Source organism: Aphidius gifuensis, linkage group LG5, assembly GCF_014905175.1.
Source record: "Aphidius gifuensis isolate YNYX2018 linkage group LG5, ASM1490517v1, whole genome shotgun sequence".
Classification (NCBI taxonomy): domain Eukaryota; kingdom Metazoa; phylum Arthropoda; class Insecta; order Hymenoptera; family Braconidae; genus Aphidius; species Aphidius gifuensis.
Genome location: NC_057792.1, coordinates 6871346 through 6888339, shown reverse-complemented (window position 1 = coordinate 6888339; position 16994 = coordinate 6871346). Strand labels below are relative to the sequence as shown.

Below are 16994 nucleotides of genomic sequence, written 5' to 3'. Positions count from 1 at the left end.
ACGTGTATCGTCAGTCACCATGTCAATTTTATTAAAAATATTTTCTTCAAGTTCTTTGACATTATCTGACTCTGAAAATCTTCCAGCAACTCCAGAGATAACAATATTTTCTTTAGAATTCATTGTTGGCTTGTTGAGTAATTGTGCAAACACTGACAATTTAAAGGTTATATTTTTTTTTGTGATACTAGACAGTCGAACTTGTCTATTTATCTAACATTTAAAGCTCATAGACATTCATAAATTCTAATCATTGTTTTAGTTAAAAAATTAAAAAAACACATAAAATTGTTTTTCACAAAACTCATATTGATAAAGATAAAATAATTAAATTTTAATTATTTTAATTATTTTAATTATTTAATGACTTTTTTTTATTTCTTTGCCATACATATTTATAGCCTAAATAAATTTTATATTATTTAAGATTTTTTTTTTTTCGAATCAATTATCGTTTAAATAACCTTAATTAATTAATGTATTATTATAGAAAATATATTTCAGGGATATATCTTAATATTTTGAAAAATAAATTAAATGACAAATTACAGTGGTAATTTTTTTTTAATTTTTATTTATCGATTTATTTATTTATCCAATAAAAAAGGTATTTTCAAAATAAATTTATAATTCATTAAGCGATGATTTTTAAAAAACAATAAAACTATTTTTATTGACTTGATAAAAAATTACGTGATAATAAAATAGAGAAAAATAAAACTTTTATATTTTTTAAATTTATGTAACGATTGCTCTCTCATTTTTTATTTATGCATTAAAAATTTTTTTTTTCATCAATTAATAATGATATATATATATTATAAATTTGATAAAATTCATTATCAAATAAACATATTTTAAATCATGTTAATTTAAATTTGATTAGACCATGATTTAAACCAACTGCTTCAGCACGAATAAAGCCATTTTAATCAGCATCAAAAATTCTGCAATAACCTTCAGCGCTAAGAGCACCTAGAAATATAATAAATTATTGATACCTATATAAATATTCCAATGTCATTATTTAATCGAATAAATAATTTACCTTATTTAGCACCAACTAATGCTGCAACACACTGACCATTTGAATTTATGTGTATGCATTTTCAATATGTAGCAACACCTGAACTATACATGCTAAATTGATTGTAAAACTTGGACCAGTAACAACTCCAAGCCAATATGACTTAGAATTTTAGTATATATAGTAATAAATTTAATTTCAAACTCATTATTTAGCTATAAAATTTCATCATGCTATTTAATATTTTCAAATAAATTGTTAAATTGGTTTGTTATCTAAAAAATTTACTGATTTTTTGATAATCAATTGATTATTTTATCAAAAAGAATTTCTTAATAATTAACAGTACTGATTTTGTTTTGTTTTTTTTTTTTTTTTCAATCAAGATTTTTTCATTACTCGCTAAAAGTATATATTTTAGTTTTTTCAATCATACAATTAATTACAATAGTGCAAAATAATCCAGCCATTTTTGATATTTTTATCTCGATCAACATTGACGTATATATCATGAGAAAAAATTTTAATTAAATTTTAGCATACTTCCTCTATTTTTATTTTTCTAATTGAAAAGGAATATTTACTATCAACTAACAATTGGAATTTTGTATTAGAAACATAGGAGTACATAAGAGGTATTTAATGTTTTATAAACTTTACTTCCTTTACTTCAAAATCCCCTTATAACATTTTTCTGAAATTCTATTCTAAGCTTGCATTAAAAATTTAAATTACAGAACATAGGGACTTTTTTTGGGATCAGCCATCAACTTTATAATAAAATTATTAATAAAATAGATTTATCCTCATCGGCATTTTTTAAAATCATTTTCTAGGATTAATAAGTTTAAGGAAAAATTGGAATTTTTAGAGAAATGGTCAAATGGGGTAGGTGGATTTTAACTATTTTATTTTTTAACTATATGATAGATTGAGGGTTGGGTCGTAATTTTTTATTAAATTGTTTTGGATCTAAATTAGTAGGAAAAAAATAGAAATTTTTGAAATATTTAAATTACATAAAGGGTGGATTTTAATTGTTTTAATTTTTAATTATGATAGAGTTGATTGCTCTAATTTTTTTTATTATTAAATTTTCACATCATCTAAGCTGATTTAATAAAAATTTTAAATTTTTAAAATTCAAAATCAGATAAAGGTGGATTTTAAATGTTTTTAATTTTTTTTAACTATGATAGAGTTTAGCTTAGGTCGTAATTTTTTATTAAATTTCATAAAATTATTATCTAACATAGTTTAGGAAAAAATGTTAATTTACAAGAAGAAATGATCAAAACAGCGGTAGGGAATTGGATTTTAATTGTTTCAATTTTTTTAATATCAGAAACTGACGCCCTCTGCGACAAAGAATAGATACCTAAATAAATTCAAATTCTTATTATCATAATTAAAAACAATTTGTAAAATCCACTCATCTACCATTTTTACGACCATTTTCAATATTTACATTTTTCTAAATAGCAATCCTAGAAATTTAATAAAAAAAAAAAACTTTGACTAATCTTATTAATTCTATCATAGTTAAAATTAAAATAATTAAAATTCAATTCTACCTCTTTTGACCATTTTAAATAAGTTATTTTTTTTCTAAACTAAATTAGATAATAAAGACAATTTTATAGAAAAAAATAATTGACCAACTCAACCCCATCATGACAAAAAAAAAATAAAAATAGTTTAAAATCCACTCTACACATACTTCAGTTTTAAAATTCCCATTTTTTCTAAACTATCTTATGATCATAGACAATTTAATAAAAAAAAATTACGATCAACATCAATTCTATCATAGTTAAAAAATAAAACAATTAAAATTTATTACTTCCCTTTTGATTATTTCAAAAATTTCCATTTTTTTCTAAATTAGCTTAGATCTGAACAATTTAATAAAAAAAAATAACGACTCAGTCTCAACTCTATCATATAATTAAAAATTATTTAGCTAAAAACCCTGAATTTGTTCTATTTTCATGTGTAACTTATTCCAAGGGATTTAATTTTTTATATTTTTTTGACTCATTTGAGGTATTTTAATGCCAATTAATAATTTTATAATTTTATCAAATTTTATATCATTTTAATTATTTATTTAAATTCGTCCGGCAGTTTTCAAAAATATTAGGTTTTTGTATTAGGAGCATAGAACTACATAAGAGGTGTTTTTCACAGCATTGCCTTAATTTTATCATTATATTTTTTAATTGAATTATTATATATTTCACATTGTTTTAATAATTTAATCAACAACATCAAACCTGAAATAGTTAAATAGTGGTTCATCATCGGTGTTATTGTAAACAGTATTAGTCTCACATGCCATTGTTTTTAATTCATTTATTGGATTAACACTAAAAGTAATTCCAATTACTGATAAAAATTATTTAATCATTTTGTAATCAAATAATTAGGGATTTTTATTCTAAAAATGAAATTAGTTGAACAAATTAAATTGACTAAGAAATAATTTTAGCTGGAATTTTATCTTCATTAAATGGTATTGCAATTTTTCAAAATATTTTCGTTAATATTACAGAGAAATAATTTGTTTTTTTTAATTTTTGTATTTATTATGATGTATAATAATTAGTATGTACATCACACGTTGCTGTTATCGCATTGTGCTTCTAATAAATTCAATTAACTTAAAAAAAAATATAAAAATAATAATAATACCTAGTTGTTATAATTTATTACGTATTTTTCTTCAAATGTTAAATAAAAAAGGAAAAAAATTATTTTAAATTTTTATTAGTTTTATTATCTTACAATTTTTTATTTATTTATTTCTTTTTCCAAATTGATTACAACTTTTTCTCCTCATTTTTAATGTTTTTTTTTTTTTTGCAACAAACTACGGTTTTATATATATTTTTTTTTTTTGATAAATTTAAAAAAAAAATTGATAGTTACTAAATTTGTTGACTTTATGATTTATAACTTTGAAAGATCAAAGTTAATTATAGACGCAGTTAAAAAAATTTTAATTACTTTTTCTTGTTTTTTATTTCAATAAGTTTACGACTCGATGTGATTATTGTAAATTAAAATTTGAAAACATTCTGGATTATTTGGAAAACAGATTGATGGATATATGGCTCATTCTTAATGTTTTTTTTTTTAAATTTAATTTATTAATTTTTTTTCATACTCGTTTCATTAAAAACAACAAATATTTATGACGAATTTATTTTTAATATTTCAAGATATTCTTTCACAGTATTATCTTTTGAATTTATAAATTGTCATTCAATTTGAATGCAAATCAACTAATTTGTTTATTGTTATTTATTAATTTAATTATTTTTTTCTTAATTTATTTTTCCTCCTTCTTTTATTTAATTACAAAAAATAAACTTAATTATTTTTTCATCACGTACATTTTTTAATTATTTATTTTTTTTTTAATTCAATGATGAGTGAGTATTTTTCGATGAATGATGATAGTTGATTATAATAAAAATAATTAATAGATAATACTCAATTAATTAAATGAATAACAAAATTTCTAATTTCACAATCATTCTAAAAATTTTTTTTTTATTTTTCTTATTTTTCATGATTTAATTCAACTGTACAAATTTCAATTGCACAAATATGCATTATTTTATTTTTTTTTTTTTTCTACTATAATTCATAGTTATTTATTTTCAATTACTAGTTTTCTAATGCTCCAAGTGCGCCCCAAATAAGTCAGTTAAAAAAAAAAAAAAACACATAAATTTAAAACAATTGAATAGAAAAAAAATTTACAAATAATACATCATTAATTACTTATTAATATATATATATATATTTTTTTTAACAAATTAAAATAAAATAATAAAAAGTGATTAAAAAAATACGACAAGTTACAGACTTATCGACACATTGAGTGAGTTTGTGAGCACATTTTGGTATGTAAAAAGTCACTGAGTCAAACACAGAGAGAGAGAGAGAGAGAGTTTATTATAACAATTACAAAATTTCTCTCTATATTAAAAATTTTAATTAAGCTATTATTTATAAGGGGACAACACTGGATAATAATTGGTTTTTATTAAAAAAAAAAATTAATAAAATAAACCACTAGTTGTAGTACATAAGACACACCAAACACACTCAGTTATAAATTTTCCAAATAATTTTTTCTTCATATTAAAAGTTAACAATAAAAATAATAATTTTTTTATATTATTGGAATGAATTTTTTTATAATATTATGATTTTTTTTAATAACAAAAAAAAAGGTTAATCCAAAAATTAAAACAGTTAAAATATAATTTAATATGAAGAATTATTAACAAAAATTTTACTGAGTTATATTTTGGCCATGTTTGACAATAATTTGGGCGGGTGGATTCGCAAAATTTTATTATGATTATTTTATTTTTTGTAAAAATAATAATATTAACAATTTAATTTTAATTAAATTTTAAAATAAAAAATAATGCGAATTTTACCACCCTATCACATTCTCATTTTCGCATATGGATACACGTTAACAAGAGTAAAGAAAAAAAAAAAAAAAAACAATTTAAAAAATGAATAATAACAGAACAAAAAAAATAATCTCAAAAAATTTTACATCCAAATTGTTTTCTCTTTTTTTCTAATGATTTTTTTGTTTTTGCAATTATTGCAAAAAATATTTTTTTTCTAAAAATTTTTCAATTAAAATCTCTTGTTATATATATTTTTTTAATTTTAAATATTTTTTTTTTCTTTTACTTTTAACACGTGACTGTCGTAATAATATTTGACAGATTAATTGAACTGCACTGGAGCACCTCTACACATTGCGATTGTCATGGCCTATGATATCTGTAAAAGAAAAAATATTAAAATATTATTTAGATTATTTATAATCATAAAAAGTAATTAAAAAGTTATTTATATAATTATTACCTTGTAAGATGTCGACTCTCTTCATGAACAGCCATTTCTGAGCTTTTAAATTCATTCAGTTCTTTTCTAATAGCTGCTTTATCCTTTGGCGTTAGTCGGGTCCACGGTTTGTCTGCTCGTCTATCATAATCATGTGCTTGTGTAACCTCGATATAATCATTAAATCTTATAATCTGTAATAAAAATAAATAAATAACATTATTAAATATTAAACTATTCAATAAATTCAAAAAAAAAAAAAGCTTTTTAATTTACCTTTTTCTCTTTTAATTCTTCGACCGTTGGCCGAAAACTAAGCTTTCTTAACAAGTATCTTTTTTTTTCTTCTTTTTGTTTTTTTTCTTCAGCTGGACTTTGTTCTATAATAATAATCATCATACAATTATAATTTACATTTAAATAGTGTGATAATTTTATTGTATATAAATAAATTACTAAATTATTTTCATAATAATTTATAAGCTTACTTTTTAAAATATTGCGCTCTTCAAGTTCTTCTTGGGTTGGCCGCATGCTTAGCCGTCTGTAAAACAAATGAATTATTTATGATACAAAATTAATGTTTTATTATATTTTTTGTTTTTTTTTTTTTAAATGTATTGTACCTGTTATTTAAATACATAATATACTTGACAGCTTTTTGGGCGAATATTTGTGTCAAGTGATGTCATAAAGGTTAAAATATAAAGCAAAAAAAAATGTGTAATTTAATTCAAAAGAATATTTTTAAATAATTTAAATATATATTTAATTATTATTGTTTTTATATGTATTATTTTTTTATTTATTCATAGGCTTTTTTATTTGTTTCAATGTTTTTTTTTTGTTTTTTCGCTGAATTGTCTTGTGTTTAGATTTATCAAGTAAATAAATTTATAAAATAAAAAATCTGTATGAGATGAGATAGCATATAACACGTGGTATGTATAAAAAAAATTGTTAAATAAATCCAACGTTTACAGATTTTTAATTGAATTTTTTTCAGTTAAAATAAAACGTTTATTTCTACAGTAAATTTTGAAAATAATTATAACTTCAAGAAATATTTCGAATTTAACGATCAAATTTAATTTATAAATAAATTATTATTATTTACCTGATGAGCCTTGCACCAATGGCTTCTTTTGATTCTTGTCGTTCATTATCAGATTGTATTTGAAGTATATTTCGATTAATTAGCTCTTGTCTGTCAGGTCGCAGTGCCAATTTAAGTGAAAGCGATTCTTTTCGTGCAAGTTTGTCAGCCATTCGACCTGAAAAAATATAAATAAATCAATGAAAAAAAAACATTATCAATATTAAATATTTATTTATCATTAAATATTTAAACCTCGTCTTGAAAAAAACTTGTATTTAGGTTTTGGTTCAATGGCACATGCAATCGACAGTGTCGATGCAGCGCGTATTGAAAACATTTCAACATTGCCACTATTTAAATTTAGAAGATGAAATTATTTTTGATAAAAAGAATAAATAAATGAATCAATTAATTAGTAACAAATTTAATCTTGATCTTATCAAAATAATAATAAACTATTTGTTTTTAGTTTTTTTTCTTTGCAGAAAAAAATGATCAAGTGATGCTGCGAGTATTAAGTTTGAAAATACACTGAATTGTACAATATTTAAAATATCTTGGTAGACTAATATTAAATCTCAAGGTGTCATGACTCTACCCTCTCCTTTTTTTTTCTTTACAAACATATACAAATGTGATAAAATTAGTTGAAGGTTAATAAAATATATATTAAAAAATAATATAAACTAAAAAGTCAATGAAACAGTAAAATCGAAATTTAATTTATTTTTTTAAACAGTTAAAATAAATTATTTATATAAATTTTAATATTTAAGTTTGTATTTTAACTTTAAGGTAGAATTAAAAATAAATAACAATACGTACTTTCTTCGTCATCATAATCATCTCTGTAGAGTACTTGTCCATCATCTGAACCATCAGAATCTTCTCTTATTACATAAGGTCTTGCATTTTCTTTATTTTCCAATGTACATGGTAGAGCAAGTCCAAATCTCACCGGTCGACTACTGTAAATTTATTAAAATCAAAAAAAAAAATAATTCAAATATAATTTCTTAAGAAACTATAAACATAATACAAAAAAATTCCATAAAAAAAATGTAATTTTATATTTTTACTACGGAAAAAAAAAAAATATAATCTAAATAAACAATTTATTTTTGTTCATTTTCAGAGTGGAATGAGTTTTGCATATGCTGAGTGTAGAAATTTTATGATGGAAAATAGTAAATAAAAAAGAATATGGAAAACATTTTTGATACCCTCCAGCCATTAACCCACCTGCACGCAAATAACTTGTCTTTGTATGCTTTAAAAAACCAATTTTTTTTTTTATATATTTTTCTTTATATTTTTTTTTCATCAACTCAAGTTGTGATATTTAGAAAAACTAGGATAAATTAACATTTTGTGAAATACATTTTCACGTTACTAACAGAAAGGCCTAACAGCTAAAAAAATTAAAATAATAAAAACTGGAAGAGACTGCTTTCCATTTCATTGAGTTATTATTAAATTTTTCGACCAAAAAAAATAAATACAATAAGGCAACAAGTTCCTGACTTCACAGATAAAGTCCTTTTTTATTTTTATAATTCAAATTATCACTCAACTTTATAAAAATTTTATTATATTATTTTTTATTCAATGTTTTTTGAAAAAAAAAATTACCATATTCTGATCCGAGGCCTCAATGGTGGCCTCCTGGCAAAGCACAAGAAAAAAAATGAATGATGATTTATTGATGAGAGATGAAATGAACGAACGATTGAATAATAATGCACATGTGAATGATTGTTTTCGTTTTTTTGAAAAACTAATTACAAAAAATTTTTAAAAGTACTTACTTGAAAGAGGCATGTAATTCTTGTCGTAGTGTTAGTGGTCTATTTTCTTGTGTTGGTGTATTTTGAGGTGTACCAGGACCACTTCCAGTATTTTTTTTCTTCAATGCACTTTTTAATGGCACAGCATGAAATTTTGGCTCTTTTGCTGGTATCTCTTCAACTCTAGATGTATCAATTGCTGGATCTGGTTGAGATACTCGAAAAACATATAAGCTATCATCATCATCTTCAGCATCAATTTCATCCTCATCTATATTGAAAGATAATAATTTAAAACAAAAATTATGTATGAAAAATAGTCGACTGAGAATGGTTATAATTAAAATATTCAAATGATTTAAAAAACAATTTATAAATGGCAAAAAAGAGATATCAAATAATTATATTAAAAACTTTTTATTTACATAAATTTAAATGCTCTCTTTTATATATAGTTTTAATATTAAAATTGGCTGACTATTTAATGTTCATACTACTTGAATTTTAAATGTCTTTTAAATTGATTTTTTTTTACTTTAATTTTGAATATTTTCATGTGATTTACATTAAATGAATTGAGAAGTTTAAAAAAATTAATTAGCCAAGTTTTTAAAAATAATATTGATATAGTTATTTATAAAGATAAATGAATATTCATTTTTTGATATTAAATAAAAAGTAATTACCGTCTTCATCGTTATGCTGTGATGTAATTGGTAGGTCTTGTTGGTGCCGTGAATCCATTGTTGGACTTGGTGAACTAAACATTGGCGGTGGTGGTATTGGTCCAATTTCACTAAGTGGTATTGGTGGTTCTGGTAGCTCCGATAGCATTAGTGTGTTATGAGGTGGCATTGGTGACATGTATCTGTCAATAGCCTGCTGTTCTTCTGCCGTCGGTTGCAAGACTCCTTTTTCCACTGTAAAAAAAAATTATAAATAACGACATTAAATAATAATTTAATATATAATTTTTTCATTTTTTAAATAATATCTATATTTTGAATAGACAATATGACTTTGACTCTGACATTCAGACAGACAAATTTTTTATTTTTATAGATATAATTCACATGAAATAAATTATCAAAAGATAACATTAAGTAATTTCATGAATTCATTTGAAATGAGTTTAAAATCAGTTGAAATAATAAAATTTAAAAATTAATAATACATTTTTTTTATTAATAATGATTATAATTTTTAAATTTTTTTATAACAATTTCGATGTCTTCAGTTACAAATGATGGATTTGTACTTGAAGATAGTATTTATAAAAAAATAAAATTTCATTTTAAATTAAATAAATTTTTTTATATATTCATCAAAACACCTTATTGATTATTTAAAATAATTTATTTAAATTATTGAAAATTATTATTTCATTCGTATAAATTTTTTTATATAAAAATAAATATTAAAAAAAAAAATTCATCTTATATTATTATATTAAATAAATTAATATAATTAATAATTAATTAATTTTATATCATTAAATAAATTTAATTATCAATAGATTTAAATTTATTTAAAAAATTAGTAAAATTAGTAATTTCATAAATGATTCCAATATTCCATAATTATTTTAAATCACTTGTAAAAGTCACATTCAATCACTTGCTATTTTGAAAAATTGAAAATAAAAAGCTCATGATAATTATATTGAATATAATAATTAATATTGAATGTAAATTAAAATGAATGAGTTATCATAATAAAAAAGTCATAAAAAAAGAAAAGAAGAAAACTCACTTCCAAGCATAATCAACCGCCTGGTGAACATTCTTGATGCTTCCAGGGTACTGGGTCTATTTGGCTTTTGCTGATCACCAGGTTGACAAACTCCCTGGCTACCAGTTTGACCAATGCCCTGATTTGACACGGTATCACCCGACGATAACGTGCCATTTGCATTCTGTTCAGTCTTTTCTTTTTTCGGCTCTGTAATTGGAAAAGAATAAAATAAAAAATAAAGTAATCATCAGCAATGAAAGACGAAAAATCTATATCAAAAGATAATGGATAGTTATTCACTCAGACACAGGATTATTTATTTGTTTATTTTTTTGAAGATTATTTAATGAACCCAACTGCAAAAGCGCATCAACTCAAACTCGTCAAACCATCGACAACAAACTATCAAATAAATAAATAAATAATAATGAAGAGTCAAATAAAATCAACAAAAAAATTAATTCAATGAAAAAAAAAAAGTCACAACTGTCATTTAAAAATTTGTGACAAATATTTTTATGTTTCTGGGACATGGCTGATGTTAAATTGGAGCATGTCCAATGAAATTTTGACTTGATAGACGATCATAATTTTTTAAAAATAACAAAGTTTTTATAATTTGTAAAATGGACTTTTTTCTCTCTTGTTATTGTTTATTTATTTATTTATTATTAAAAGTTTCAAAGAAATATTTGTGGTATTTTTTTTTTTTTTTGCTAAAATAAATTGTTTTTATTGGTTTAAAATAGTTTGATGGTTTTTTTTTGTTATTAAACTTCAAATTTAGGTCATTGGAAAAAAAAAAAAAGGTATTTTATGTTATGTAAAATTAATAAGTATTAAAATATTAATTAAAGTGTGTCAGGAATTATCTGATATTAGATAATTAATCATTTTGTGGTATTAAATATTTGTTTGACAATGCCACTTAAAATTTTCAGTAATATTAATGAGCATGTAAATTAATTATGTGTGTATTTAATAAACAAACTATTCGTAGCTTTGAGATTTTAGCTTATTTAGATTATCTCAACTTCAGGAAATGTACTTCGTATTTTCAGAAAATGTTTGAAAAAATATTAAAATAAAAAAAAAGTTTGTATCAATAGTTGATGAGTGACAACGTGTCAACTGCAAAATAATTTTAAATTACAGAATTAATTTGTTTAATTAATCAAATTTACCACAAAAATGCTTTTAATGGAAAATTTTATTAAAAATAAAATGTCAGTTTAAATTTTTAAACATAATTTTAGTAGTTTTTTTTTTTTTTCTGTTGAATAATTTCTTGAACAATAGTAATTTTGAGGATTATTATTAAAAATGAAAAATATGAATTTGTAATTTTAGTACGTATAAAAGTAGGAAAAAAAATCTGAATAAATGATGATGACTTGCGGTTGAAATTACATCCGTTTTGAGCAAAAAAATAAAACTTGAAAAATAAAAATTAGAATGAATTATAGTTTAAAAAAAAATAAAAGAATAAAACATTTTCCGACTGGGATATAAAAAATTGATGCGATTTACAATGTTGAAAAATGTGGATTTGAATTATGAATGTATTCATCGTTGATGAAAAAAAAACGAGGTGAGATAAAAATTAAAGTGGAATTTGAGAAATATTTAAAAAAAAAAAAAAAGATAGATTGGAAAATATAACTAAACTATCACCGGAGGAAAATAAAAAACGAGAAAAAAAGGGTCACAGACAAATTGCAGTTTAATTGGCGATGCAGAAAAGCAGAATAAATAATTATTTTATTGTGACAAAAATATATTGATTTTCTTTCGACCTTTATTTCAATTATCCATTATTTATTTACATATTTATCTATTTTTTTAATATCAAAGTTTATTTAAATAAAACTTGGAAGATTCAAGAGCTATAGCTCTATAGATCAATGAAGTCACTAAGCCACTTTTATTCAAAGCTACTTGAAGTCATTAGAAATCACCTGAAGTAACATAAAAGAAATTATAAATAGATGATTTTTAGAAAATGAATTATCAAAAGATAACTTTAAGTAATTTCATGAATTCATTTGGAACAAGTTTAAAATCAGTTGTAATAATAAAATTTAAAAATTAATAATACATTTTTTTTTATTAATAATGATTATAATTATTAAATTTTTTTATAACAATTTCGATGTCTTCAGTTACAAATGATGGATTTGTACTTGAAGATAGTATTTATAAAAAAATAAAATTTCATTTTAAATTAAACAAAATTTTTTTATATATTCATCAAAACACCTTATTGATTATTTAAAATAATTTATTCAAATTATTAAAAATTATTATTTCATTAGTATAAATTTTTTTATATAAAAATAAATATTAAAAAAAAAAATTGATCTTATATTATTATTAAATAAATTAATATAATTAATTATTAATTAATTTTATATTATTAAATAAATTTAATTATCAATACATTTAAATTTATTTAACAAATTAGTAAAATCAGTAATTCCATAAATGATTCCAATATTCTATAATTATTTTAAATCATTTGAAGTTTACATATAATCAGTTGCAATTTCACAAAGACACTTGAACATTTGACCATGATATTTATGAAGAATAATATTTTGATAGAAAAATGTCACTTTTTTAATAGCAATTTAAACTTTCAATTTTACTTGCGATATATAGTAAACTACACTCAATTTTTTCCAGTACTTTTTAATGAAAAAAAAAAAAAAAACTTAAAAGTTCTGCAATAATTATATCAACAGTTCGTAAGACAATACATAATATAAGGAAAAAAAATCAATAGTGAGAGAAAATTTTTTTTCAACTTGAAAAATAAATATACATATATACCAATATCATGATCAAATTCACTCAAAGTAGAGCTTTCATCAATACGAAAAAAAAATGATTTAAAAAAATTATGAAGTAACAAAAACTTGACGTAATTAGAATTACAAAAAAAAAATAATAATATCGAATCAATAACGATTCTCACCTGAATACCTGTCACCTTTTTTATACCCGGGTGGTAAAAAATCAGCAGGTGGAGTTATTGGAGGTGCTAAATCCCAGCATGGTACAACATCAGGCTGACATTGTACATAACCAGCTGGAATTTCTAGTACCCTTTGTTGTTTTTCGCATCGTCGACGACGTCTACTACTTGGACCAAATGTCTTGACAGCCGCGAGAAAACTAACTCCACTCATTTTACCGCCCTCCAGTTTTACTTTTTTCAAATAATAAACCTCAAATTCATTTTTATAAATTAACAAAAAATAAAATAACAAAAATTAAAAAAAAAAAAAAAAAAAAAAAACGATAAAATTAATAAATTTACATTGATTTTATTTTTAAAAACTATTATTTATTTTGTAAATAAATTAACAATTTGAATATTTAATTTTTATGGATTTTAATAATATACATATGTTAATAGATGAAAAATTAAGTCCCCGACGTGACGAAGGATTGATACGAACTGATGAGTGACTGACCAAATAACGTCTACGTTGCAAAAGCTCACCGTAATGTGGAGCCACTGTATAGTATTTGTGTGGGTGATATTATGGTTCTCAAGAGGGTTTCTACTTGCTATTGCCAAATGGTAAATCTGCTGAGTATTGGTAGAAGGGATGGAAAACGTGAAAAGCATGAAAATAGGGGCTAAAAAATATATACAGTATGTAACTGCGTTACCCGGGCATTTGAGAAGCGATCGTTATACCAATAAAAAAAATTTCATACTGCATTATATAAAGCTTTTAATAATTAAATTTAAATAAATATTAATTTAAAACTATTTAAATAATAAGATAATAATTAATAGTATTATTTAAAACATAAAAATTCGCTTAATTTTCTTTTTTAAATTTAGTCGATTTAATTTTTTTTTTTATTTACATTTATAATAGGGATTTAAAAAAAATTATAAAGCTAAAATTTTTTTATTAAGCTTTATTTATCATTTTAATCCACATGACCTTGAACTCTTGAATTGATGTTATCGAGTTCATGGTAGACTCAGTGATGTGAACTTTAATCAATAAAATATAGAAAAAAAAATTTTTTTTTTTTCAATATAAAAAAGCTTTGAGCGAAGTAAAAAAGATTTTATAAATAAATATAAAAAATAACATATAAAAAAATTGATATATTAATGATAAAAATAGATGATATTTATTAGATTGAAAAAAAAAAAATGGAATTCAACGAGTTAAATTTTCTTTTAGCTCATTCATTGTCAGTTCATTCATGCTCTGTTCACTCTGACATTACATACTGTTTCTCGTAAAAGTAACAAAATTCTAATAAACAAAAAAAAAAACAATAAAAATTGCAATGTGTTGCGTTTGTGTAGTTGAATTTATTTACACTTGGGAAATCATACTGACAAATACATTAAAAAACTTTAACTGAATTTTTTTTTATAAATTGTTTGAACGTGATGTCATTGTTCCACTGCGTCATAAAAATATAAATTATTATTGTACGTTAAAAAATAATACATATATGAAAAATAACGAGAAATTTGTAGTTGAATTTTTTAAATTAATTACCATGAAATATTGTAATCACTAACAACGAATTTTTGAATATAAAAATAAAAAAATTCGCTGAAACTGGAATTAATAAACAAGTTTATTGAATTGATGATAATTTCTTCTTTTTTTTAAATTGTAATTGAAAAAAGGAAAATTAATACAATGCAATTTTAGCATTGGACTTCAAAAAATTATAATTATTAACTCAACAAAAACTTACAAGAGCTTTTCGCCCTAAAAAATTTTTATCCACAACTTTTATTTGAACTTTATTTTTTTAATTATTTTTTTTCGATTCGTTCCGAGGTAGATCGAGTTTTTTAAATATTTTCAGGGGATTCTTTAGGGCCAAAATAATAGGGATATATATTTTTTTTAAGGTTGTATCAAATAGTAATTCCAGCGATTAATTTACTGGATCAAAAAGACTTTTATTCTTCCCTCGTGCTTTCTAAAATGTGCTGACACTGAAGGAAAAAGAAAAAAATTTATTGTCGACGTTTGTTACAATTTCCCAAGTACATTTATATTTATTTTTAAAAATAAATGAACTTAATCATTATTTATCAACAAATTATATTATTAACATTATTACAATTTAAAAATAACGATTTTTAATATTTTTTTTTCAAATTTGCATGTTCAAGTCATATAATATTCAAAGATATTAGCAAAAAATTTAATATCTAAAAAAGCTCTTTTAAAAGCTCATAAAAACAAATATAGAATAAAATAAAAAAAAGTTTTGCTTTATTTTTTGTCTCAAGAAAGAAAAATCCCATAACAAATTTATGTAATAAAATTTTTCATTTTAATGGTGTGTTATCCACTCTATTAGATATAAAAAAAGTTAATCTAATTATTTTGTTTGGTATTCTGATTTTATTGGACCTAAAACAGTTGTTATTTTTTTTATTTCTATAGTATTTTTTTAAGACTTATTAAACTCACACAATGAAGTTTTGTAAAGTGCAAAAAGCTCGGTTGTTTTTTTTATTTTCTGCAAACTTATATACAATAGCTTCTTTCAATGTAATGTATATGTATTGTTATTTTGTTTTGAGACACATATGTGCAAGCATATAAATACAAATACACATGTACAATGATAAAGTCAATTTTAGTATTCAGTATGAAACTAAGCAACAAAACGTACATATCCTGCACATGAACATAAAGTTGCAGGATACCAAATGACTTTTATTTTCAATAAAAAAAATTTTTTTTTATATACTTAATATATTTTTGTTGGTCGTTTTATATTTTATTATCTATATAGATATATATTTCACGACATTTTTCGACATCTATTTCCGCTACTTTATTTTATTTTATCTAGCTCAGTTGATTCATTTTTTTTTTTTCGAGAAAAAAATAATAAAAATACAAATAAATGTGGAAAATATAGAAAAATAATAACGATAGAAGAGAATAAATAAAGAGTTGAAAAATTCAATTGAAAATATATAAAGTATAAATTTAATTTAATAAAACAAATAACAATTGTCATTTTTTAATCAAATAAATGAAAAAGTAGAAATAAAAATGAGGGTCACGTGATTCAAAGAGTCATAATTTTTCATATTATGGTATAGGGTGTTGGAAAGAAAATAAAAAATAATGTAGCTATCATTTTCATGTAAAAAATACGTGAGTATTTTGATTTGGGTTTGGGTTTCAAGTTCAAGGACATATCAAAAACACGAAAATAATAACAGCGACAAAAAAAATAAGAAAAATGGCAAGTGTTTTAAAAAACATATAACAAATGCTTCGTAAGCTTTTAATTTTTTTTATATTTTGATCCTACAAATATCATTTGATTTATGTTAGAAAAATTTTTAATTAATATTATCTGTATTTAAAAAAAAGGTAATTCTATTAGAAAAAAAAATGTATATATATATATTTGTGCGTGCAAGATATTTATGCTCAAG

At 21.9% G+C, this 16994-nt stretch overlaps 1 protein-coding gene across 10 annotated transcripts in view; it reads right to left on the bottom strand.

The window, feature by feature from the left end:
• Positions 1-5354: 5354 nt before the first annotated feature.
• LOC122857398 (phosphatase and actin regulator 4B) overlaps positions 5355-16994 on the bottom strand; it is a 60006-nt gene continuing 48366 nt past the window's right edge. For 4 of the 10 annotated variants that reach the window (XM_044159543.1, XM_044159541.1, XM_044159547.1 and 1 more), the window contains 10 exons: positions 10550-10738; positions 9484-9717; positions 8819-9068; positions 8643-8675; positions 7836-7978; positions 7029-7185; positions 6400-6455; positions 6188-6291; positions 5933-6105; positions 5355-5848 (listed from right to left, as the gene is read on the bottom strand). In XM_044159543.1, coding sequence (XP_044015478.1) covers positions 5833-5848; positions 5933-6105; positions 6188-6291; positions 6400-6455; positions 7029-7185; positions 7836-7978; positions 8643-8675; positions 8819-9068; positions 9484-9717; positions 10550-10738 — 1355 coding nt within the window. In that variant the 3' untranslated portion in view covers positions 5355-5832. The remainder of the gene's footprint in view (positions 5849-5932; positions 6106-6187; positions 6292-6399; positions 6456-7028; positions 7186-7835; positions 7979-8642; positions 8676-8818; positions 9069-9483; positions 9718-10549; positions 10739-16994) is intronic. The other 6 variants (XM_044159544.1, XM_044159549.1, XM_044159550.1 and 3 more) reach the window with 4 other exon arrangements.